At 39.2% G+C, this 24,740-nt stretch overlaps 1 protein-coding gene across 2 annotated transcripts; it reads left to right on the top strand.

The window, feature by feature from the left end:
- The first annotated feature begins 4,221 nt into the window (after window positions 1-4,221).
- LOC137177145 (somatostatin-like receptor F_48D10.1) lies at window positions 4,222-17,379 on the top strand. 2 transcript variants are annotated; one of them, XR_010925980.1, is made up of 5 exons: window positions 4,222-4,943; window positions 6,690-6,830; window positions 7,048-7,320; window positions 9,264-11,505; window positions 12,552-13,655. XR_010925980.1 is itself a non-coding variant. In XM_067583275.1 (5 exons), exons 1-5 carry the CDS (start codon window positions 4,362-4,364, stop codon window positions 15,494-15,496), a joined length of 1,443 nt encoding a protein of 480 aa, XP_067439376.1. In that variant the 5' UTR covers window positions 4,222-4,361; the 3' UTR covers window positions 15,497-17,379. The 2 variants fall into 2 exon arrangements, 1 of the variants encoding a protein (XP_067439376.1); XM_067583275.1 differs by lacking the exon at window positions 12,552-13,655 and adding an exon at window positions 15,197-17,379 and having other exon boundaries at window positions 7,048-7,337; window positions 9,308-9,437.
- The last annotated feature ends 7,361 nt before the right edge of the window (window positions 17,380-24,740 follow it).

The raw sequence follows: 24,740 nt of genomic DNA, 5'->3' as shown, positions 1-24,740 counted from the left end.
AGACTGCTAGCAAACAACCATCCATCCATGATTTTGAATATTTAAAAAACTGCTTTGCAGATGTTTTATGTGGAAGAAAATTCATCGAATGTGACACTGGATATAAATGTAAGTTTTTTGTTGTTTACAAGAGAAACCCACAGGGCACCTTTAAATTTCCAGTCAGTGGATGAGGTTATGAAGATTTTTAGTACTGCCTGCTGCAACCGTTACACTGACGTTGATTCTAATCTGAACTGCTGACATTAAAGTCAGCTTTTTTGCAGAGATCAATAGCCATAAATTACAATGTTCTCAAAAGAATAGGCTGTCAATAGTTGGCCCTTACAAGTATAGCAAAACTTGACCCCCCCAAAACACACACACACACACACACACACACACACACACACACACACACACACAAACCTTTAGCGCTTCTCTGTTCCCATCTGATAACATTTCTTTTATAGTTTTTTTCTCCACAGCTGAAGCAATTTTGTTATCATTTAACAAATGATATAGTTATCGTTTCATCTCAGCCATGAAGATATTCAGGGTATATTCAGAGTTCATTTTTCCATGTGATTATTTTAAGATTGTGCAAGCCTCTACTCATATTTCCATAATTACTATTCTATCCTGAGATGTATTTGTCAAAACCAGTCATTTACCACAGACACTGGCCAGTGTTTATAGTATTGATTGGTCTCTTCATTAACAATAACCTAACATATAGGCATTGTGTTAGTTTGTTTTTTCTTTTTTTTCTTTTTCTTTTCTTCTGATTTTTCTCATTCTTCCTCTGCTGCCTATATATATATACATGTATACATATACATATACATATATATATATATATATATATATGTACATGTATATGTACAGCATAGTAAGGTACAGTACAGCATACAGTACGTGTGACCACCTGTGCTCTATCATAATGGCAGATGTAAAATGAAGCTCTTGACTCTTTTTTGAAGCATCCTCTTTTTTCAGAAAAGCTCTCCATCGACCTCTCTATCAAAGAAATGCATCAGGGTGATCATCCATCCAATAAAAGCACGGCACTCAGGGTCTTCACTACAGCTGCCAGACGTCACCATAGTAACATTGGTGACAGTGCTTTATAATATGTTGCCTTGTGCTGTATTGACTGTCACCAGTGTTGAAAGTAACACGTTACTGTAATTCCACTATGCAATTACAATTACTGAAATTTAAATGGGCTCATTACTTGTTACTTTTGTCTTACATGAAAATAACAGACAACTGCAGAGGACAGCAGACAAACCCAGTTCAGGCAATGTGAGCTTGCTGTTCTGGAAATATAGACTATTTTTCCCTCCTCTAGATCAAGGACAAAAATATACTGGTGAGTTGTAGTCTGTGTGCAAATGTGAGGACTTTTCCTGACTCTGACTGTTCTGGAAAATGTACTTCATTTGAAAAAAACAACAACCCAAAAACAAACATAAAACAAGTCATTCAAAGGAAATTATTTTGTCTTGAGTGATTCTGTGAGTGTGTGTATTTATGTCTGCAGCATCCCCCGCATAATCATTATTGACCTTTATGTGCAGCTATTTGTGGTGAGTTCATAAACTGGAGCTCAAGGTGATACTGGCTGATGTAGGTCTGAATAGTTTGCATTTTTCTTATGGTGTTCTTAGTGTCTCAGATATGTATGTACAGTATTGTGTGTGTTTATATGTGCATCCAGCTTCCAGGTGCATCTGAGTTGATGTTGAGGTTGTAGCTCATATAAAACCAGGTGGATTTCTGCATTGTTGTTCCCTGCATTTCTTTGTTTCTCACAATCATCCATCAGAAGCTTCCTGTGGAATACTGAGGTTTACCTTGTGGTCTGTCCTCAGATAACTTGTCTTGTGTGTATGTATTTGTATTTTTGCCTACATCTGGCAAACTACTGAAATACCCAGCCTTGTATTTTGAAGTCATAAAGTCATCATGGACTGTGGAGAGTGATGTGTGATATTCAGAAATGTTTGCAGAAGATGCACACTCCCCTATCAACCCTGGACAGCCTGTAGAGCTGATGGCATCTGTATGTGAGAGAAAGAGATGCTTCATGTCAGCAAAGAAACATACATAAAACATGAGTTGATCTTTTTTTTTGTCAGAGTAGCCTCCAGTCTGTTGCACATTCATCTTCATCAGGACTAAATTCAGCAGAATGTGGTTCAGTTTACATCTGGCAGATGGTCCGTATCTAACAGGCTGTTAAGACAGGTGCATGCCTCTCTCTTTGATCCAGCATTTGGCCCTATTACTATCCTGCGGACCAACAAAATCACTATTCAAAACATTTTCACCACCCATTTTTTTCAGTGCCTAAAACACAGAATTAAATTATAGGTCTTAACTAAAACTATTATTGCAAAAACTATTATTCAGACACCAGTTTGATGTCTTGATTACTGCAAAAATTATACTAAATACTATTATTATGAATAACAAAGTAATCACTTAATGAAAATAGCCTGGGCTGCAGTGTGAGTCTTTGTACAATGGATCATACATGCTGAACAGTGGTGGAAGAAGTAATGACATGTTTTACTCAAGAAAAAGTAGTAATACCACAACATAAGAATACTCCATTACAAGTAAAGATCCTACATTAAAACATGTATTTAAGTATTATCAATAAAAATGTACTTAAAGTATCAAAAGAACAAGTAGTCATCAGGTAGAATGGCCCCTTCAATGAGTTATAATGTCATATAATTTATATTATTGGATTATACTGGCACATTACTGTAACACTGAGCAGCATTTAATGTTGCAGGTCGTTGAATCCAACCTTATTGTAACTACTTTATATAAGTCTACAGTACTGTTAAGTAGTTTAGTGGAGTAGAAGTATAAAATAAAATGGAAATAGCCTACTCAAGTTAAGTGTAAGTACCTAAAAACTGTATTTAAGTAGAACACCTGAGTAAATGTTAATTACATCCCACCACTGATGCTGAAGCAGAAAACGTGCACAAAGATCCCCATGTCTTGATGAAATGTTGACAGGCAGCAGCTCAGAATGTAGCAAATCTTTTCTTTCTCTTTCATTAAACTCACCCACGATCAGACTGAACATCCCGATCCCTCTGCGCTTGCTGTGTATTCATGAAGGAGTAATATTTATTCACCCTCATCCCTTCTCTCTCTCTCTCTCTCTCTCTCTCTCTCTCTCTCTCTCTCTCTGTGTCTCTCACTTTCTCCCCTCCTCGCTCTGTCTCTTAACAAATCATATCAAAGAAAGAGCAGAGCTGTGTGGGTAGAAAGTTGAAGCAGAAGCAGTGGAGCTGCTGTCGAAACATCCTGCTCAGCACCACGGACAGCGAACAATTAGCAACTCGGACACAAGCTATCCGTCGATTTGGGAGAATTATTGGACAATAAGAAGACTGAATTGACAATGTATAGTTTTGTTTGGGAGATTTACTCATTTTAATCCATTATTCGGTCACACAGAGACTTGGGATTATTCACTGCTCGCCAAAGTAAGCCTGTTCTTATCTTGATCTCTGAATAAACCAAAAGTATGCGCAGTTTAAAAAATGTTGCTTTGCTTTGGGAGGGCATCAATTTACTAAGTGTAGAGTTCAGACACCTCTAGCACAGGGATAACTTTACATTATAGAATACATCCATAACTCAGATGTTGTTATTGAGCTTGTAGTCAAGAAGATCCGTCGTGCGTAAAAGCCGTGGCACTATTCCCGGTGATATTCCTGCTTGACGCACGACACATCGGATGACTTGTGTGTATTTGCAGTGTCACTAATCAGAGATATTACAAACGCATGAGACAGGAGACAGGACGAGAGCAGGTGACAACGACTATACATCATCATTTGTACTCGGCAGGTTGTCGTGCGTAATTACGGATACGGCTCCTTGTGAAAAAAAAAACATTTTATGTGATGTTTTTATTAGTTAGAATGTAGGATACATGGGAACACACCTTTCTTATGGAGTTGGCTCACGATGACGCACGGTGCGCAACAAGATACACACAAGGGTTTTCCAATAAAAAGAGTACAGGTGGGTGAACTCACCGTGTTCAGCTGTGGTCGGAGTGCTCACTTTTTCTCCATGTCACATACACGCGCACACACACGCTTAAATTTGAGGCAAACTAAACTGAAAGTCAGATGTGTTAAACCACGTTTTCATCTTTTTCAACTGATACGTTAAGTGTGGTGGCAGCTGACTTTCCTCCTTCTGTTTCTGTTCCAAAGTAAGCGCGAAAACTAATAGGATGGAAGTGAGGACTTTCTTCTGAATCGGGTGGAAACGGAAGGAAACAAATCTACATCTGGACTTTGTGGTGCCATCTTTGCTCCTCTGCTCTGACAGCTACAATGGAACCTCTGGACCAGAGCCACTGGACTCCTCTATCATCAGACCTCAACTCCTCCTCTGCAACCACGCCCTCACCCTTCTTCTTTTCTTTCCCCCACTTCTCCAACACCTCCTCCAACATGTCCACTCACAGTGTCCCGTTTCAGGGCAGCAGCACTCTGGTGACTGCGGTCATTTCCTTCACTGTGTTCATAGTGGGCCTGACGGGCAACACTCTGGCCATCTATGTGGTGCTGCGCTACGCCAAGATGAAGACCGTCACCAACATCTACATCCTGAACCTGGCTGTGGCCGATGAGCTCTACATCCTCGGGCTGCCCTTCCTCACCACGCAGAATGTGCTCTCCTATTGGCCGTTTGGCTCCTTCCTGTGCCGTGTGGTCATGACGGCAGACTCTATGAACCAGTTCACGTCTATTTTCTGCCTGACGGTCATGTCCATCGATCGTTACCTGGCTGTGGTTCACCCTATCCGCAGCACCAAGTGGAGACACCCGCGCGTGGCCACGGTGGTGAGCGCAGCCGTGTGGGCCGTGTCCTTTGTGATGGTCCTGCCTGTGGTCATCTTCTCTGATGTCCAGGTATAAACCTTTTGCTCTTTCCCTTCCAAGTGTAAATGAGCTCCAGCAGCTGATTCCTGATAAAAAATGAATCATTGTCTACTCAGCCCGAAGTCAGTCAGAACTTCAAGACCACCAAACACACAGATGATCCCTGTAGTTTCATCTAAAAGTATTAATGTTTATTAAACATTTGTTATAATGAGCCATAGCAGTAATTCTATAGTTTTAGTTTTAATCATTGTCATTTTATTTTAACCATGAAGTCAGGCCTCTTTAAGATTAAAATCCTCTTTCAAGAGTGCCCTGGACAAGATAGGCAGCATAAACAAAGGAGCAAAACAAATGAATAAATATATGCCACAATGTAATAATTACACAATTTAAACTTTCTATACAATCACTGTTTTCTTCAGACTGGAAAATTGATTGAGTTTAATCTATCACAGTGAACATATTGTGTTCAAATTCCTTCTGATTTCATATTTGAGGTTTTGTTGTGTGGTAAAGTTGCAAGTTACAAGTATTGTTGAAACCTTAATCTGCTAAATGGCAACCTGATGTAATAAATAAGCAAATCCACATTGAATTTCATATTTTCTCTTCATGCTTGACAAAAACATAGCACCAGAATACAATGCTGTGCCAGAATTATTTTTAACACCTAGTTTCAAATATAAAGCTGCTCTGACTTTTTTTCAATCCAATAGATGAAATGACTTTGTTGTGAAAGGTTTTTCTTGGGGTGAGTGAGTTGGGTGATAATCATTCAACTCTGCAGTTCTTCTTCTTTTCTAACATGCAACTTTACTGTTATTGTTCACTCTCACTGAACTCAAAAACCTTGTTTCCAGCAGCAGCAGGCAGCTGTTCTCAGCAAAAAAAGCTCTGATAAACAAACAACAAACAAAGTAAACAACTAGCTGATAACATAGTAGAACATTCAGCAAATAAAGACACATTTATTTATCTCAGGAACTGTTGGACACCAGAACAGAGCTAAAGGGAGACTGAATATTTGACTTTGATTTATTACATGGCCAGAAACATAGCTCCAAATGAATGCTAATGTTTTGCCGTACTGTATCTGCTGGATGTGCGGATGGTGTTTACAGCTTGTTGAGCTGGCCCCAAGGGGCCAAAATAAATAAATAAAGCAGGTTTAAGAAGTATTTAACTACATGGAAGGGATGCTTTGGTATCTCTTGGACTTTATGGTTGAAATGTTGAGCTGTGATTGAATAAGAGTATGTGAGTTCTTGCTTTAATGCTAAACATGTGCGCTGAAGTAAAACACACTGAAGTCTTTCATTCAGGCTTTCAGAGGAAAATTATTAAATGAAAAAGAAAAGCATGACAGCAAGAAAACACAGAAGCTTTTGAATACAAGAAAGGTAGGGAGGAAAATGTAACTTCTGTCAAAGTTGCTGTGATACAGGCCACTGCTGTTCTTACTGAAGGCCACAGGTTTGATAACAATGAGGCCACAGGACAAAAAGGTAGTGTAGTTAAGAGTTACCCTTTGGTTAGACATTTATTTCCTGTTAGGACACAGACAAACTAAACACAGTAACACCTGGGAAGCTCTTCCTCGAAGCAAAATGCTCTTTAAAACTCCCAAAAGCAGATAATGACATTCATATTTTGCCAAACACCCCTGGCTGCATAATTTAAGCATTTTGTAAGAGTAGATAATGACTGAATTTTAAATTTTGCCGTAGTCTTTAATATTTACATTTTACTCATGTTTTTTTAATTTCCCTTTAGGACACATTTAACTCCTGCAACATGATCTGGCCAGAGCCACGGGATGTGTGGTCAACAGCCTTCATTCTCTACACTGCCACAATGGGCTTCTTTGGACCACTGCTCATCATCTGCCTCTGCTACCTTCTGATCGTCATTAAGGTGTGTGTGTGTGTGTGTGTGTGTGTGTGTGTGTGTGTGTGTGTGTGTGTGTGTGATTAAAATAGCTCATGTCTAAATTAACACTCTACTCTGCATCACTGTAATGATGATTTCCACCATCACCATCATCTTCCCTCTCATTTTCATCATAATCATCATCACTCTTATATCCATCACCATCATCTCTATCAAACTATCTTCGGTGTTTTTCCTGCAGGTGAAGTCCTCGGGGATGCGAGCGGGCTTCACCAAGCGCCGGCGTTCGGAGCGCAAGGTGACGCGGATGGTGGTGGTGATTGTGGTGGTGTTTGTGTTCTGCTGGCTGCCGTTCTTCATAATCAACTTCGTCAACCTGGTGGTCATCATCCCGGAGTCCAGCGTAACAGCAGGAATTTACTTCTTTGCTGTCATCCTGACGTACGCCAACTCCTGTGCCAACCCGGTGCTCTACGGCTTCCTGTCGGACAACTTCAAACAGAGCTTCAGAAAAGTAGGTTGTACACTGTTGTAGTAAAGCTTAAAACCTTTTGGACAACTCTCTGTATTGAAATGATGCTTTACAGTTTGTCTTTTCTTCACATTGATTTGCTTGTTTTGTTGTGTTTCTTTTTTCAGACCTCTTAAAACTTCTTAAAACTTCCAGTTTAGAACAGCTGATTGCATTTTTAAGCTGGAGACTCATGTCACAGAATAAGATGTTTTTGTGCAGGGTCTGACTGATAATTTGATCACCAAAACATCTGAACATGAGATCAATAAATGGCAAAAACAATGGATCAAATGACTCCATTTAGCAGTTAAAGTATTTCCAAGAGTTGGTGGAGACCAAAAGGAGAGTGAATATTGGACTTACATTCATTGGGTGGCCAGAAACACGACTCCAAATGAATATTAAACTTTCTCTGTGTCTACTTGAAGTGTAAATAAGCCACTATTTGCTAACATATTCCCAATATCAGCTTCATAAATTGATAATATGTCAGTGTTGTGTTTTCAGCTTGTTAATGCAACTTTAAGAAAATTTGTTGACTTGAAACGAACCATTAAGTATTAATCATTTTGGAGGCATGGTTCTCATGGATATACTATAAGAAGTTGATATAGGACGCCTACTGCACATGTGCAGTTGTGTTTCTCTTCCTGGCCTTGCACAACCTTGTTATTTTAGGATAACTTAAAGTCACGATATATAGGATTTGAAAAGTTTGTATTTTGGCACCATCCAGTGGTGGTATTTAGAATAAGGCTCTGACAGCCAGCAATGCCCTGTGTTACACCTCTGCAGATCAGACTCAAAGACCCTGAGATAAATGGGCTACTAACAACAGAAAGACTGCACCAAGTTTCACAGGGATTACCTCATTTTTCTGACAAAGTTATGAGAATAATATGAAAGATTCTAACTATACACAAGTGTCTACACATTGTGGATTTAAAGGAACAGTGTGTAGGATTTAGTGGCATCTAGTGAGGTTGCAGATTGCAACTGAATACACCTCCCCTTCTGTTCCAAGCGTGTAGGAGAACCTACGCTGGCCGCTAAACCGCGAAAATGTGAACGTCCCTCTCTAGAGCCCGTGTTTGGTTTGTCCATTCTGGGCTACTGTAGAAACATGGCAGTGCAACATGGCGGGCTCTGTGGAAGAGGACCTGCTCCCAAGCCCCCAAGAACAGCACCGGGCTTTGACATAGTGGCCAAACCGCGTAATTACAACGTCATGTGATGCCATTTGGCCCAAAAAGTCTTTTTCCCATAGACTTACATTGTAAAAAAGATGCCTGTAAATCAGCGGATAATTTTTTTTTGAACATAACAACCCCCGCGAAATGACTCGTCTCACTTTCAGAATTTGATCCGTTCGGTCCGATCACATTTCGACAGTCTAGAAGAGCCGCACATTTGAATTGTTTTATCCCCATTCAAGTTAGCCGGAGGGCTAAACGGGAAGTAGCTAGTGCGCTTGCTCTATGGGCCCAATGATCTCGGAAGATCCGGGTAATTTTATAACTAGAAGTTGAACTTTTTTGGCTTCATGTGCCACTGAGCAACTTTCATAGGAATGAAAGGGGCCCCGCCTTCGATGCTGTATCAAGTTCTCTTTATACATCTATGCCCGCTCCCTATGTAGATATAAAGGGTTTATTTTGAGGTAACGAAAACACAATGATTCTTATTTTTAGGTGATAATACACTAATTAAAACATACTAATGAATATTATATTCCATGTCTGCCAAGTCCGTTCCACTAGATGCCACTAAATTCTACACACTGCACCTTTAAATTTTGTTTGAACAGGAGTCCATTTCCATTTTCATGTCCATTTCTGTATACCAGTTATGACCTCTCTCCTTTTCTAGCATGGTTATCAAATACTGTTATCTTACTATGTGCATATGGTCAATGGACCTTCAACAGAATGGCTCTTCTACAGCCTCTACAGATAATTTCTGTGGCCCTGCAAGGGCTGTGTGTGAGGATGAGGTGCAAGACCAACGGTGTAGATGACGGTGACCCCAGAGCTCCGCGCACTGAGAAGTCCACGGCGAATGACTGCATCCTGCTCTCCACTCATAACCAGGTCTACCATGATCCCCAGAGCAGCCAGGTACTCCAGGTAAGAGTGTGTGTGTGTGTTTGTGTTGTTGTTATGTGTAGGCAACAAGTTGTTTTTGTTTGGTAAGAGAAAGGGTAACACTCTATAATAACGATCAGTAGTAAGTCATTTATAAAACATTAGTTTATGATGAACTAATCATGAACAAAACATTAATATATCTTTGTAAATGATTAATTAACGCTGTGTTAACATATCACAAACATTTTGTAAGTCGTCTATAAATGATTAGTTAATTATGAAATACTCATGAACAAATCATTTGAAGGCTAGATAATTAATTAATGATTTGTTGCTATAGTAGGAATCACCTGTGAGCCATTCAAAGCAATTATTAGAAATTATGTTATTATATGAACATCCTTTGGCTGTAGATTGTTCTCCATCTTAATAGTATACAAAAAGCTTTGCACCTGAGTAGTGAAAGTTTATTTAATGCATTTACATGTCCTTTGTAACAGGTGTTACAAAATTGAGGTTTAGAAAACTTTGTAGTATGTTCAGTCCAATAACTCAACTCATGCTTATCAAAAGCTTCTGATGACCCGCCCTGCTCCACAGAACCAGGTTGAACTTGTGCTGGTGGTGCAGATTCTTTGCTGAGGTTGTTTATGTATGGCAGTGGTTCTCAAACTTTTTCACATCAAGGACCCATGGCAAAAATAGTCATACATTATGTTATTGTGTTACTTATGGATGAAAATATAGTGAAAATAAACTATTCCCCTTTTTGCTGGGGACCCTCTGGAACCCCCTCAAGGACCCCTGAGGGTCCACGGGCCCCACTTTGAGAATCACTGGTGTATGGAGTCTCCCAGGAATTAAATTCTACTAAAGACACGTAAGTAAGCTCTTATTCAGTGTTTAAATTAAAGTTTTAGCCTTTTGTGTAGAGGTAACACTACAGTATGTAGCTGCAGGATATAACGCGGACGCAGCAGTTCTGCAGAATAACTTCAGTTAATGGAGAGTTATACCACCTGATATAGGATTTAGTGCAATTTGCAGATGGTAAATGAATGTGTGTGTATTTTTAACACTGTACCAATTTGATGCAGTCTGTAAAAAAAGCGTGTTGCTAATTGTGATCAGCGCGTTAGCATACTAGCCCACATTAGCATGTTGGTAGACAACCGATAAGTCTGTAATGTCGGTTAATGCAGAGATTTGCCACCTGAATGGGGATTTATTACAATCTTCAGTAGATAAATGCATGTGTTTATTTTTAATACTATACCAATTTTGTGCAGTTTGTAAAAGTTGTGATGCTAATCACATTTAGTGCATTAGCATGTTAGAAACTGTAGCATAGCTCTCAATGTGGTAGCACCCCACTTTACTGTATATTAATGTGTGTTAGCATTGTTAAGTTAGTTAAGAAAATTAAAGTTAAAGCTTCATCAGTTTATTAAGGTGACTGAGGAGAGGGACGTCGTTTGTACTAGTGGAGGAAACTCTACTGTGACTCTGTGAGGCATACCTACATGTCTCTCACCTGCTGCAGCTTCAGTCTGAACCACTGACTGTATATAAATATGGATGACGCGTCTCCACTTCCTGCTGCTATGCAAGAGTGAAGCCAAAACATCTCCTTTCCAGGAGGTGCCATCTTGCTTGTGTAACGTCATTGGGAGCCAGAGTTTGCGCAGTAGAGTTGGGCGGTGGGATGACGGCCAGCGGGACATGCCCCCTCAGCCGTTCCATCGCCTGACGGAGGTTTGAGAGTGGCTGTCTCGATCATGATGTAAAACTCCCTTTTTATATTGTCAAATAATGAATTAAAACAAACATCAGAAAAATGAGCACTTGGATAAAATGACAAAAACCATCTTTGGGAAAAATTTATTTGACGTGTACTGCAGCCAGCCACAAGGGGGCAATCAAGATGTTTTGGCTTCACTTTTGGGGAGCTGTCACTACGTCCATATTTATATACAGTCAATGGTCTGACCAGCCAGAGCACCACGTTGGTCTGCTGCAGTGTCCTGCCTGAAATTCTCCCACAGCCTCCTCTGTACCTTTCCCCGCCTGGTCTTCATCTGTCTCCTCCATGCTTCAGGTAAAATCTATTAGACTCCTGAGTACAAACTAATGTTGCACATGCATTTTATTTTGGTAGCTTACACCAACAGGTGAAACAAATGTAAAATATCCAAGGAGGGTTGAAATGAGGGCAACTAGACTTGGTTCTAGATGTTTCGCCTGTCATTCAAGGGGCTTCTTCAGGTCTAACTGACTGGTGGGGAGTCCCAGGTATTTAACTTCTGTGGGGTCATTATCAAGGTCATTGTTACCACTTAGTTCATTAGTGCTCCTGGCTGTTGTAACAACAGTCGTTTGAGTCGTTGGACTCACCTGTGGCCAAGTGTAAACAACAGTTGTTGGGGTTGTCACATGAGGCCAAATGTGAATGGTTGTTAAGTCTCCTGGGAAGGGATGAAAGGACGGCATTGTAGGCGGGGGATAAGTGGTGTCGTAGACCTCAACAGAGGAGGAGGTCTACAACCCAGAAGACTTAACAACCATTCACATTTGGCTTCATGTGACAACTCCATCAACTGTCGTTTCCACTTGGCCTCAGGTGACTCGACCCACTTGAACGACTGCCGTTACAACAGCCAGGAGCACTAACAAACCAAGTGGTATCAATGACCTTGATAACGACCCCACAGAGTCTGAATACCTGGGACTACCCACCGGTCAGTTAGAACTGAAGAAGCCCCTTGAATGACAGACGAAATGAGTCAAGTATCTGGAACCAAGTCCAGTTGCCCTTGATTCAACCCTCCTTGATGATGTAGATGACTGAGAATCTTCACAGACAAATGTAAAATAATAAAAAAGCTCAGTCTTAAAGCTGGTAGCTGAGGACAGACTGGCACTGCGTGTGTGTGTTTAAGGCTCTTTTACAGAGTATATTGAGTAAAAATGCCCAAAGAAGCTGTTTGTTGTGTTTATTTTTTACAAATAAAGCTTTATATGTTTTGCTCCAGCAAGACTAAAGGAATGAAACATCACCTGTCTCTTGAACTGTGCATTTGTGCTTACATCAAAAATTGTGACAGTGTATTGTTCTAATAATTGCGGTGTATTTGTGTGTTTTAGAGGGAACAGCAGAAAGTCATATGCATCATCAATGAGCGAACCTGAGTGCTGATTGGTCCTGAAAATGTGGCTGATGAATGCTGCACTCTCCTCATCCTGACTGACACCTTCAACCCCAAATATTCTTCCACTTTTCAAACTTCTCAAATTGGCTCATACACGCTTTTTGTGTGTTCCAGTATGTGTGGCAAAATATGGAGCTTTTTGAAGCTCCTGGTTTAATGGATGATGTTTATAAATGAGACATTTAGCAGCACTTTAAAATTGTCTGTCTGTCATTTTGTAAGCTGATTACTGGAAACTAAACACATTGCAGAGTCAAACTGTAATTTTTGTGGAGGGAACATCAGGTCTGTTTATCCGACTGTCAGAAATGTTTGATCTCTGGTTTGATTCATATTATCTGTTGGTTTCCATGTTAAAGTTTAAACAATGTTTAAATTTAAACTGCAAGAATTGGTTATCAAACATAAAAAAACAATTGAATGTTAATAATATATAATAGTTTGTTAAAATGTGAATTGTGTTGATGCTAACTTATTGTTCAAAGTATATTTGATATACCTAAAGAAGAAGAGTTGGTGAACATGTAAAAATTTAAAATGGACAATTACAGTTGACTCAGACACAGAGAATCAACTCAATTTTTATTCTCTAAAGTTTTACACAATTTAATCAAGTCAGATATAATTCATATGTTGACTTTAATAAAGGCAGTTGAACTTGTTTTCCTCTATTTTTCACTTATGCTTCACTTGGCTTACTTATTTACACTTTAGGGGGATGCAAACAGTTTGTAAAAGCCTTGTGTACATGCATAAATCTTTGTAAGAGGTTTGAGTAATCTGAAAGTGATAGGTTAGACATTTACATATGATGAAATGTTTACACTTTAGATCAGGGGGATGCAAAAGAACTTTTAAATGTCTCATAAATGATTAAGTCATTCATTTGCACATCATTTATAACTGATGAGGATGATGAAAGTAGTTGGGGATGGTATAGAGCTGACACATGGAGTCCCCAGCACCTGTTCACCTGCACGAGGAGCTATACTGGCAGGTCATAACATGCACAGGTTCACATTATGAAGCACCTGGCCAATACTGGAACACAGGATAGTGATTTATAATATATCAACAAATAATTAATGAATCATCTATTAATTATTTGTTCATGAATATTTCATAATTAACTATTAATTTATACATGGCTTACATCATATTTGTGATATTTTAACATAGAATTAATTACACATTCACAAAGGTATATTAGTGTTTTGTTCACGATTAGTTTATCATTATAAATGTCTCACTTCTGATTGTTATTATTAAGTGTTACCAGAGAAGGTAAAAAGGACTTTTGCAAGAATGATGAAAAGATGTAATAATAAAAAATGTATGTTTAGTGCAGCTGAGCTGAACATCAAGTCATTATTTTTGAGTTGCTGATATTTTAAGGACAGCGGAAAAAAACCCCACAGATCCACACATTCAGACACACACTCAGTTACTGCGATTCTCTGCATCACCAATGAGTCTGACGCATCAGGTTTGGCAGCTCTCCTACCTAAGAAACGTCCAACACTTCACTTCAATCAGCAGGCAGGTGTATGTGAGAGAGCAACAAATTAAAGAAGGATGGTAAATTACTGCTCCTGTGGAGGCAATGATTAGGGAAAATTCTGAAGGCAGAAGTGACAGATTATGAGATTAGGGTTGAGTGTGTTTGTGTGTGTGTGTGTGTGTGTGTGTGTGTGTGTGTGTTAGAGAAGAGCTGTCAGAGAGGGGAAAAGCTTTGACTTAGCCAGTGTGGGGCTTCCTAGTGTCCAATTAAATAACTTGTACAAGAGCAGTGAGGTGTATTAGACTGACAGAGTGGCTTTGATGAGACTCTCCTTAAGCTCCTTCAGCTGGTTCAAGGATATCAAAACTACAGCTTCCTCTATAAGTCACATCTTAGAGTATATGTTAGAGTCCAAGTGTTCAAATATTGATGCATGGATCATCCTGTTATTCTCAGAGCAGAAATCATATATCTTCCTCTTCATGTGACAGGAATGCAAAGATAGGAAATTAATATTAACACATACACGCTTTAAACCAGACACTTTTGCACCACAGAGTGTTTTTATATTTACAATTTTGTGGTGGACTGGTCAAAGGGGGGGTTTAATAGTGTGATATGCATGCTGGAAGGTGCAGATTTGTTTCAGGCATGATCTCTCTCTATTCATCCTCCCAACCAACAAATAATAAATAATCTAGATAGACTTCTCAGCTACACTCAGGTAGTGACCACGCACAGATTTAATGTTGATGCTAAATGCAGAGAGCCGCTGATGACGGACTAACTTGCATAAAATCAGTATAATGTTTTTGGGAGCGTGACAGGGAGAATGATGTGGAAAAATACAGCAAAGTAATTATTATTCAGCTGTTTTGCTGAATCATATTGTTTCTCATGGCCTGGTAGCAAGTGTTCAGAAGCCCAATCTGTAGGCTGGAAATCTCTGCTTTAAACATACTGCAGACTCATGCAGGTAACTGAGAGATGAATTGACCTTCTCCTCTTTCCTTCTCCTTCTTTCCTTCATCAACATGCCTCCACTTGTTTCTTTTTTATCCCCTTCTCCCCCTCTGAAGATCTCTCCTCACCCTCCAGGCTCGTCTACCTCTCACACAGCTGCAGACCTGCACCGCTGCATCACTACATGTCAATGTCCTTCCACTTTCCCAGGACTCGGACCCACCACCACTACCACCGTAATCTCCACAGCAGCCTACATGGTAACCGCAGCTGAACCTCCAACCATTACTGCCCTGACTACACCTTCCTCGTCTGCTTCCATAGCTCCACAGGAACAGTATGGACTGTCTGGTGTTTTAGGGAGAAGCATGGACAAAAATGTAGAAGATTCACTTCCTGTGTGTAAGGAGAGCTGAGGAGGGGGGAAAAAAGGATATGAGAAGATGGAAGCAGGTAGGTTGCATAAGCTGATCAAAATGGGGGAATATAAATATATATATTTTTCTGTGGTTACAATATAAATATCAATTTCTTGGACTATTTTCTCAAACATACACACATATGTGCACTCATTCTAAAACATTGCATCATTTATGCTCCATATCAGTGAAACAACTTCATGAATATTTTTCAAGTCTTGATGTATATCTGTACCTGTACGAATCACCCAGCTATTTTCCTTTTTCCCCCTCCATCCAGCCATCTGACATAAGTGCCTTTTCAGCCGCTCTCAGCAATCATCATGACTCCTAAATGGACACAGAAACATTTATACCTTGCTTCTCTCACTTCCTGTTTATCTGTCACACATCATGTGCGAATGTATTCACGTTTCTGAACCAAAAATTCCATCGAGCATATAGCAAAAACCCATTTTTCTGTTTCAAGCTGCCACTCACTATTGTTCGATTTGCCTCTTAGAAGGGGTAAATTGCGATGAATTGAGTTCATAATTCACAATGTACATCTGTACAGCTTTGTGGACAGAATCTGCTGTGATATTTTTTTTTGTACAGTGTTTGTATTTCCAGAAAATAGCTTGTTTGTCAGCTTGTCAGTCACAGAAAATGTGCCTCTTTACCTGCTCAGCATCTTTCTGCAGATATGTAGCCAGCATTGAACACAAAACCGATGACCTCTTTGTGCATGCGCTGCTCTTTACGGGTGTTTGTGGATGTTTTCACTAATGTGTGCGTGCATGTGCATTTGTGGTCGCTTTGCACACGTGTATGTAAACGTTTTCTCTCTGCAGAATATATTGTTGCTAGTGTTGTTGTCTGACCATGCTTTGCTCAGCGGCTTATTTACTGTGCAGCGGATGCTATTTTTTTATCAGACAGGCAGCACAATACCTCAGCTCACACAGCCTCCTTTGACTTTGGCCTTTGAAATGTTTATATTGCAGTCATGTCTGCCTGTAAGCTTTTTATTATCATGAAAGGTCCTGTGTAGTTTTTTCAGACAGGGTAGAGATGATCGTACCATGACTACAAAAAATGTATCTTTCTGATTGGCTGGTAGGCGTCTTTTAAAATTGCGTAACAGAACACCTCAGACATACTTACTACCACATCAGCCAAAGCAGGTAACCATAGAAACAATTTTTCTGCTTTGTACAATGTGACCATTTAACTCTCATTGGTGAAACAGACCTAAATATGAGATAATTGGACTATTAAACTTGAAAAAAAGAGTCACACAGATCTTCTTTTTGTCTGTGCTACAGAAAAGTGGTACAAGCACAAAAACACAGAAATCTGTTTTTTTTGTATAAGACACCTTATTGTTGCTGTATTATTGCTTACTGTACTGTACATAATCGCTCTCTATTTTCCGCTCTTTATATCATATCAGCCCACTGCCAATCTCTTTATAAAAGCAGTCATTGTGGTCAGTGTTATTCAATAAAAACTAATTAGAATCTAATAACGCTCACATCAATAGGATGAGTATATTGTAATAGCACACATTAGTGTGAGAATCAACTTATAAAATCTCAATGATGGATGATTGTGCTTTTCCAACCACTTTTAATCTATCTGCGTACATAAAAAAGGAAATTGGCATGCAGTCAAAGGAGCTGAGCAGGTGAATATAATAAGTTGAAGTAGTGACAGGAAAAATAATGGAAGCTGTCCACATGAGAAGAAAAAAAAAAAATCAAGGTTGTTCATAATGAAGGCTTTCACATGCAAATACAGAGACTATGGTGTGTATTTTACCAGATTATTTATAGTTGTTTGGATGTTTTGGTGCTGTATATTCGTTTGGCTTCAAAATAAAAGAGTGTGATCATAAACCAGACGTTTCTGCTTGCTATTGTCACACAATTACACACTGACATCTGGAAAGTGTCACTACAATCTATGGAAATGATAGAGACTGCCAATTATAAACACAAGCAGCCTGCACCTACATTGTAACCAGACTGTGAGGCAGACAGCATCAACAAGAGGCTGGTGACATGTGCAGCTTGATGCTCTTCTTTACACGTACAACATCTGGGTTTCCTCTATTAGACCTGAAAACTTGGATGTTTGTGCATTCTCACAGGTGATATATATAGAATATGGTGTAATCATGTCTTTAACTCACATGTCAACAATCTTGTCATGTCTTGCTATATAAGGTCATTTATATGCTTAGCAACAAGTCAGAATATGTGATAGGAATTCTGAGGTTAGGGGCTCAAGGCTACATTAGCATAGCACACCCGAATCTCTGACTGAACTGTCAGTGGTTGAGTCGCATTGTGCGTAATGTAGGCGAGGAGAATGCCTGTAATAAAAAAGACAATGTCTTTGGTTCTGCTGCATCAATTTTTTAAATCTTTTTTTTTGAAAAGTGTCCATCATGAGTCTGATAGTGTTATAGAATACATTGGCAGAATACTCCAGAGCTCTTAACCACATCTTACAGACACAGCATCACATTAGGACTCTTGGATGGGTCGGAACATCTGGCCAAGTCACAAGGAGTCAACAACAGCACAAACCATTCAACACCACTCAAAAATGTGTTTTTCTTCTTGTTCCTTCAGTCGGATATTTGAGCTTGATGTATGTGCAGAGTTTGACACTAGAAGACTTTTTTCACATTCATCTGCTGAAGGGGGAAAGTTTCTCCGTGCTCACATGAAATCAGAGTTTAAGGCATGTATCTACGAGCACGAGCTGTGACATCATAACTTGTTTGGAGCCAATTGTAGTCCAATATTCAACTTACAAAAAAATGTGATGTAGAAACTTATAACCTTCAGTGCACAAACACTGAGAATAAACTTTACAGTGAAGTAGGAGACATCTTGTTTCCATCAGTTAAACTTTTGCAATGAAAAATATTTGCATTTTTAATAAGAGAGAAGGATTTTTATGCCTCTTTCCATTTTTATTCGAATACAAATACAGATACAAATGATTTTGCTGCCTCAACAAATACAGATACAAATACAAATACTGGGATCTCTGCACATCCCTAGTTAACACCACATGCAACATCAGCTGTCTGAACACCAGACCAAGACTGATCACAGCATCGACTGGGAAGGGGTCAAAGGCAATCAACCAAGAGTCATGGATGACCAGAGAAAGATAGAGACAGAGGTTATGATCTCTCCCCATATGTTATCATGTGGCATAGCCATAGGATATGGTCAAAAGCACCAGGAAAAGCCAGTAAGTGAGCCTTCTCACTTGAGTTCTTGTTCAAGTTTTAGTGCTGTGTTGACTGGTATGTTGCACCACCATCTTAACTTCATTAATTAATTATTTTTTGGGTGAAGGAGAGGACTGGCAGGAATCACATTATTATATATGACTGTGTCATTATCTGACTGTGTGTGTGTGTGTGTGTGTGTGTGTGTGTGTGTGTGTGTGTGTGTGTGTGTGTGCGTGAGTGTGTTTCCTCTTTCCCAGAAAGGTCTTATGAGACAGTCCATCTTTATAATGACCAGAGACTGGATGTCAGGTTGACTCTCCTTCATTACTTATGTAGCGTCTCACACACTACCACAGCCAAATGTACACACTCGTAATAGCATAATGTAATTCATTATTCATTAATACATGAAATAATTTATATTATTTAGTCCTCTAAGACTGACATCACAGACATGCATGTGTGTGTTTGCATGTGTGCACTTTCAGAGCAGAACATAGATTTTTTTTTTTTATCTGTGTACATTTCATTATCTCAAACACACAGCTGTGAGACGAGGAGAAGGAGGAATGTGAGCAACAATCTTTATTCATTAACTTGTATATTGTGCAACATCAAGCAGATGTGGGAAGTGGCTTATTTAGCGTAAGCACCCCTGCTAAGAAGGTTGTTTCCATCTTGGTTAATTAGTTTGGCTGTCAGCAGTATTTCTTTGAAAATCAGCAATAAATTTACATGAAATTTAGTGAACAGAGATGCACCTGGCAAAGGAAAGAAGTAGATTTTGTTGGTGATCCAGCGGGAGAGTTGGACCCAGTAAGAAATACCAGTAATTTAATTGTTTTGTGTCAAGGATTTAATTTCTTTTGTGTCATAGCGCAGACTGTCTTTCGTTATTTTGTGTTTGCTTTTTTTGTGAGCTCACATGTGATACAAAAGTAATGTTAAACGGTTGAACGAATGAATTAACTTTTGGCCCTTAATTATTTTTGGTTCGTTTGCTCTGCATATAAACTTTAAAGCTGCATGAACTGATTTTTTTGTGCACTTGGGGGCAGCAGAAACAACCGCCCCTTTTTATGTTGTTATGACAAACTTGTTAGCCAATGGTTGCCTGTTTACACATCCAGCAGACATGGAGAAGCAGTAGCATTTATTTGGTGTCGTGTTCGTGCCCACCTGATCAATGTAACTCCAAAATTTACCCTAACCCCCTTTTAACTCTGTTTTGGTCTCCACCGACGTCTGAGCAAAACATTTGGCTCTTTTGGATGTTAAATGTTCCTACTTTGTCTGTAGAGCTTATCAAAGCTTTTTCACTGATATCAGCTGTCTGCTGCTGCTAAAAATGAAGCTGGTAAGAACATTGAGTATTCAGTAACATCGATTGAACATAAACAGTACAAAGTGGGCCAAGCTGAAAGACGTTAAAACACTCTTGAGCTGAGAGCAACTGCACAGTCTGTTATTATTCTCTGTGGCTTCATCACTACTACATTTGATCCATTGTTAACATGAAAATACAGATTGTAGCTGTTTAATTCACATGTGTCACAATGATCCTTACGGGTATTCCTCTCCCCTCTTGAGTGTATTTCTATTTGAAAAGAAAACGTCAATTTGCCTCCTTAACTGTCAAATTATCTGTGGTTTTGAAATGTTAACAACAAAATCATCAGGTAATTGCCATTTAAAAACTATGAACCAGCTGATGTTTGAGAAAGTCCTCAGTCCAAATCCTGTATGTTTTCACATTCAGCAAAAAATAAAATAAAGTAATAAAAAAATTAAGAAACAGAAATACTATCTTTGAATGTAACAGGAAGTTTTAGCATTGTTTCATGTTAGCTGAGGTCTGTGTCTTTTGTGTTCCTTCCATGCTGCAATGCTGTGATAGAGTGAAGAAAAAATATGTGTAATTATAACTCTCTGTTGCTGATTATCAACACAATTAACACGTAAGAAAAAAATTTATTTATCCTTTCGTCTAAGAGACTATTTTTATGTTACGCACACTCTACACGCCACCCACACAAACCCTGAGAATCTTAATTACATTTTAATACATTAACATCTGAATAAGTAATCTACAAATACCAACTAATGAAACATACTCATCACATATACTGTAAACAGCTCAAATAAAACTCAGACATTATGACTTAATTGTAGGCTGTAACTCACTCAAACACATCTAGTCCATTTTTACACCCGATCATCAGTTCAGTTAGCCCATTTCTCCTCTATAAGATCATAATTGACATAAAAGACGTGCCAGTCAAATGGCCATCAAAGCTTGTTATACGCTCCCTGCATAAAGCTTTCACTCTGGATTTAAACCTGACGTTAATCACCAGGGGTTTGACTGTCACTCAGCATATCAGTCTACAGACACGCGGGCAGACTGACTGTTCGCTCCACTGAGTGACTGAGATGATGAAAAGAGTCATGATGACAAGAGTTTGAAGCCCTATTGACATTATCCACTAGAGGAGAAAGGAAGAAGGCTGAGGGAGAGAATTAATAGATAGAGGGCCAGAAATGTATAAATGTAGAAAACGAATTGCAAATGAAACTTTTTAAGCTTTAAGAAGCAGGATAGCATCTTTTGAATATTTGACACTATTCCCAGGGCGCACTAAAGTCGGAAATTTAAATTTATAGTAGATGTAGAGGCTTCAAAAGCTACACAAATTAAAATTTAATGATTAAAAAAAAAAAGCACTTGTCCTAATGAAGGGTAGCTGCACGGTAGTTTCTCATTCGCTGTCTCACTTTAATTGTACAATTTAACCCACTACACCATGCTCAATAACAGTAGTATTAACATTTACTGACAATAAACGATATGACTTAATGTTTTTTTATGTGTGATACATTATGATGTCTATGTAATTAAAACCAGTAAATGTTTAGACTGAAAGCTGGGAATCATCAACTGACAAAACATCTCACCACAACCTCCATTTAGTTGCTGTTCTGGGGGTTTCGATTGTGTCACACGCTCTTCATCAGCAGATGCAGTTTGCCCTGAAGATGTTCAATTGTGTATTTTCTTTAAGGACTTCTCATTCAACAATGAGAAAGCACCAGAAGAGCTGCTAAATGATCTGTGTGGTGAAATTACTTTGTCAATTGTCCCTAAATTACTAAATAATCTTTCAAAAAACAATATGTAGTTACTGCCAAATAAAGTGCTTTCAGTTGTTTTTTTTCTTCAGAATTTTATAGCACACACTACAGTGGAAGAAACAGTTATGATGAAGTGCACAGAGTCTGAGCCTTTCCAACAAACAAACAGCATCATGTACACATGTGGCGTCATTTCAAATGTCAAACAGCCACAAACTGACAACATGGTAAATGGACTGCTCTTATCTAGCACTTTACTACACTAACTGACAAAGAGCTTTACAATTTTTGCCTCTCATTCACACACTGACGGCACCGGAGCAACTTGAGGTTCAGTGTCTTGCACAAGGACACTTCAAGCCACCAACCCTGCTGTTAGCGGACCACCCACTCTACACCCTGAGCCCCAAAAGAACAGAAAGAAAGAGATTCATGTATAATAAAATGGAGGATTCACTTGTGTTATTGTATCACAAGAGAACACATTATGATATTGGTATCAGTCTATGAATAACTTTTCACAAGGGAACATATCACAAAGTATTACCATACTGACACACCCCTACTATCCACAAGAAGTGATGAAATTAAACTAGATACAAAAATACTAGCAGTGACTAACAGCAGCACTCTCTCATGCCTTCAGTATTTGATGTAGTGGTTTAACAGTTTGTAAAGCTGCAGACTGCATGCTCACACACACGGCTACGTTCACTGTGTGCAGTGAAGCTCACCGCGCCAATACAGTCAAGAAACTGTACTGCATGAAAATATGTTTTTCAGAGATGAAAATAGCACAATGCAAAGCTATTTCTTCTGACCAAATTCTTGATCCTTGCCATGCTAGTAAAGTCAGAGCTAAAGGACTGCCCTGTTGATGTTTGATGAGTTGTTTTGTTGGCTCAGTCTGCTTGACCTTTAGCTCTGCTTTTTATTAACAAACAAGTTTAGACACCCACACATACAAGCATGAGCACATTCACAAAGCTGAAAAGGCAGGCCACACACTGAAATCCTCCTCAACTCACCTCTCTCTCTCTCCATATATATATACATACATACATATGTGTGTGTGTATTGGTATATACACCATTGTTAGGCTTTGTGTGTGAGGACGTGAACATGTGAAAAGTATAAAAAGATGAAAAGGCTGGATTTCTGCAGAAAAGCAGTGAGGGGAATCTATATGAGATATATTATGTCTAGCTGATAAACACCATAATCAGCAGGTAAACATTGTGCAAACACACACACACGACAAAAGATAAACACAGGTGGGCATTTGCAAGCTCACATGTGTCTGTATCCAGTGGGAAGTGTTTTCCCTCATTCTCTATTCCCATTTCAACGATCTCTCTAAACGATATCCTGAATGTTCCTTAACGTAGAAAAAGAGGACTCTCCTGGAGAATGTAACGATCCTACCAGTTTTAATTATTTATTTATTATTGGAATGGCGGATGGTCTGAATACTACAATACCCATGATCCCAGGCCACTGTTGCCGTGGAGAGGAGGCCAGGCAGAGGTGCAAATCAGAGCAGTAGTGAATTTAAAATGCTTTTTGTTGCAGATGAGAACAAAACATGATGCCAGAGCTGCGGCATCCATCTAAAGTGAATTGATTTAAACTGCAGATTGTTTTTTTGTTTCGTCAACACTGCTCAGTAATAGGATGGCTCTTTCCAACTCTTGGTCATAGTTGATTGCAGACACAGGCCCAAGACTCTGTTCAAAGTGATTGTTAACATTTCTTGTTGGAAAGATGTCCTGCTCACATTTGCTCATTTTTTCCTCCATATCACAGCTGCACTGCGATACATTAGCAAAGCAATCTAAATCAGATCCACAGAGTAGCTAGAACCTGCATCTCAGGCTTTCTTTGATGGCTTCCTATATTGTATAGTACGCTGTAGTATTTTGTATAATATCTGTGCAGAGGATCAGCTGTGGCAGGAAGCTTTGGACTCTCTTTATCTCCATGCTGAGGGTTAACTGTTGTTTTTTAACCAAAAGCAGAACCTGAGAGCTCTGCTTCACCTGCAAAAGGTCACTGAATGAGACACAAACAGACTCTTTCAGTTTGACATCTTGCTCCCATGTAGGAGAGGTGGTGGATCTTGCACATGTCTGTGCCCAGGGGCCCATTGTTTCATAATACGAAAAATACTTGTACTTTTGACTTTTTATAAAGAACCAGATACTTACAAATGATGACTGATTAGCTTACACTGTTTGTACTATTTCTTTCCCCATTTCCTGTGCTATCCAGCTATTCACTCAGCCAATGTGCTCTTGCAGAGCAGTTCTCCTGCCATTGAAATAATAATCATGAAAAATTGACCACATGCTGTGTATCGAGAGGGACACAAAGAGACTAAAAGAGAAAGAGAGAGCTCAGTTGTCAGAGAGGAAACAAAGAGGTTCAGAATATGTTTGAGTCATCTCCTGTGGCCTCATTTTCTATTTTCTCCATGTTGACAGACAGTGTAAGACAGTACAACAGTAAGCATATCATCTTCTGTAGATGATGGAGTCCACCTCTCTAACAATCAATAGCAGGTCCATCACTTTTTTCCGGACCTGTAATGGTAGAGCCCCGGCTGTTAAACCAATCAGTGTAATCTTGAAACTGCCTTACTGCCCTGATGAGATCTATCATTTCCCCAAGCTTCATCAATGCCCAGTCCGTGGTTTCAGAGGTATTGATTGGTTCTCATGGACAAAAGAAGAAAAACAATCAATGAAGCACCACATGGATCAATCGGAAGTGAGATGCATCTTCATTTCTCTAGGTTTTGTCAAAATATGCTCACAGATATGATACCAAGTGTGATGGACAGAAAAATGATGCAGTGAAGTCCTCATTCTC

Source organism: Thunnus thynnus, chromosome 3 (genome assembly GCF_963924715.1).
Source record: "Thunnus thynnus chromosome 3, fThuThy2.1, whole genome shotgun sequence".
Taxonomy (NCBI): Eukaryota; Metazoa; Chordata; class Actinopteri; order Scombriformes; family Scombridae; genus Thunnus; species Thunnus thynnus.
Note: the sequence above shows the minus strand (reverse complement) of the source record. Positions and strands in the feature narration are given on the sequence as shown.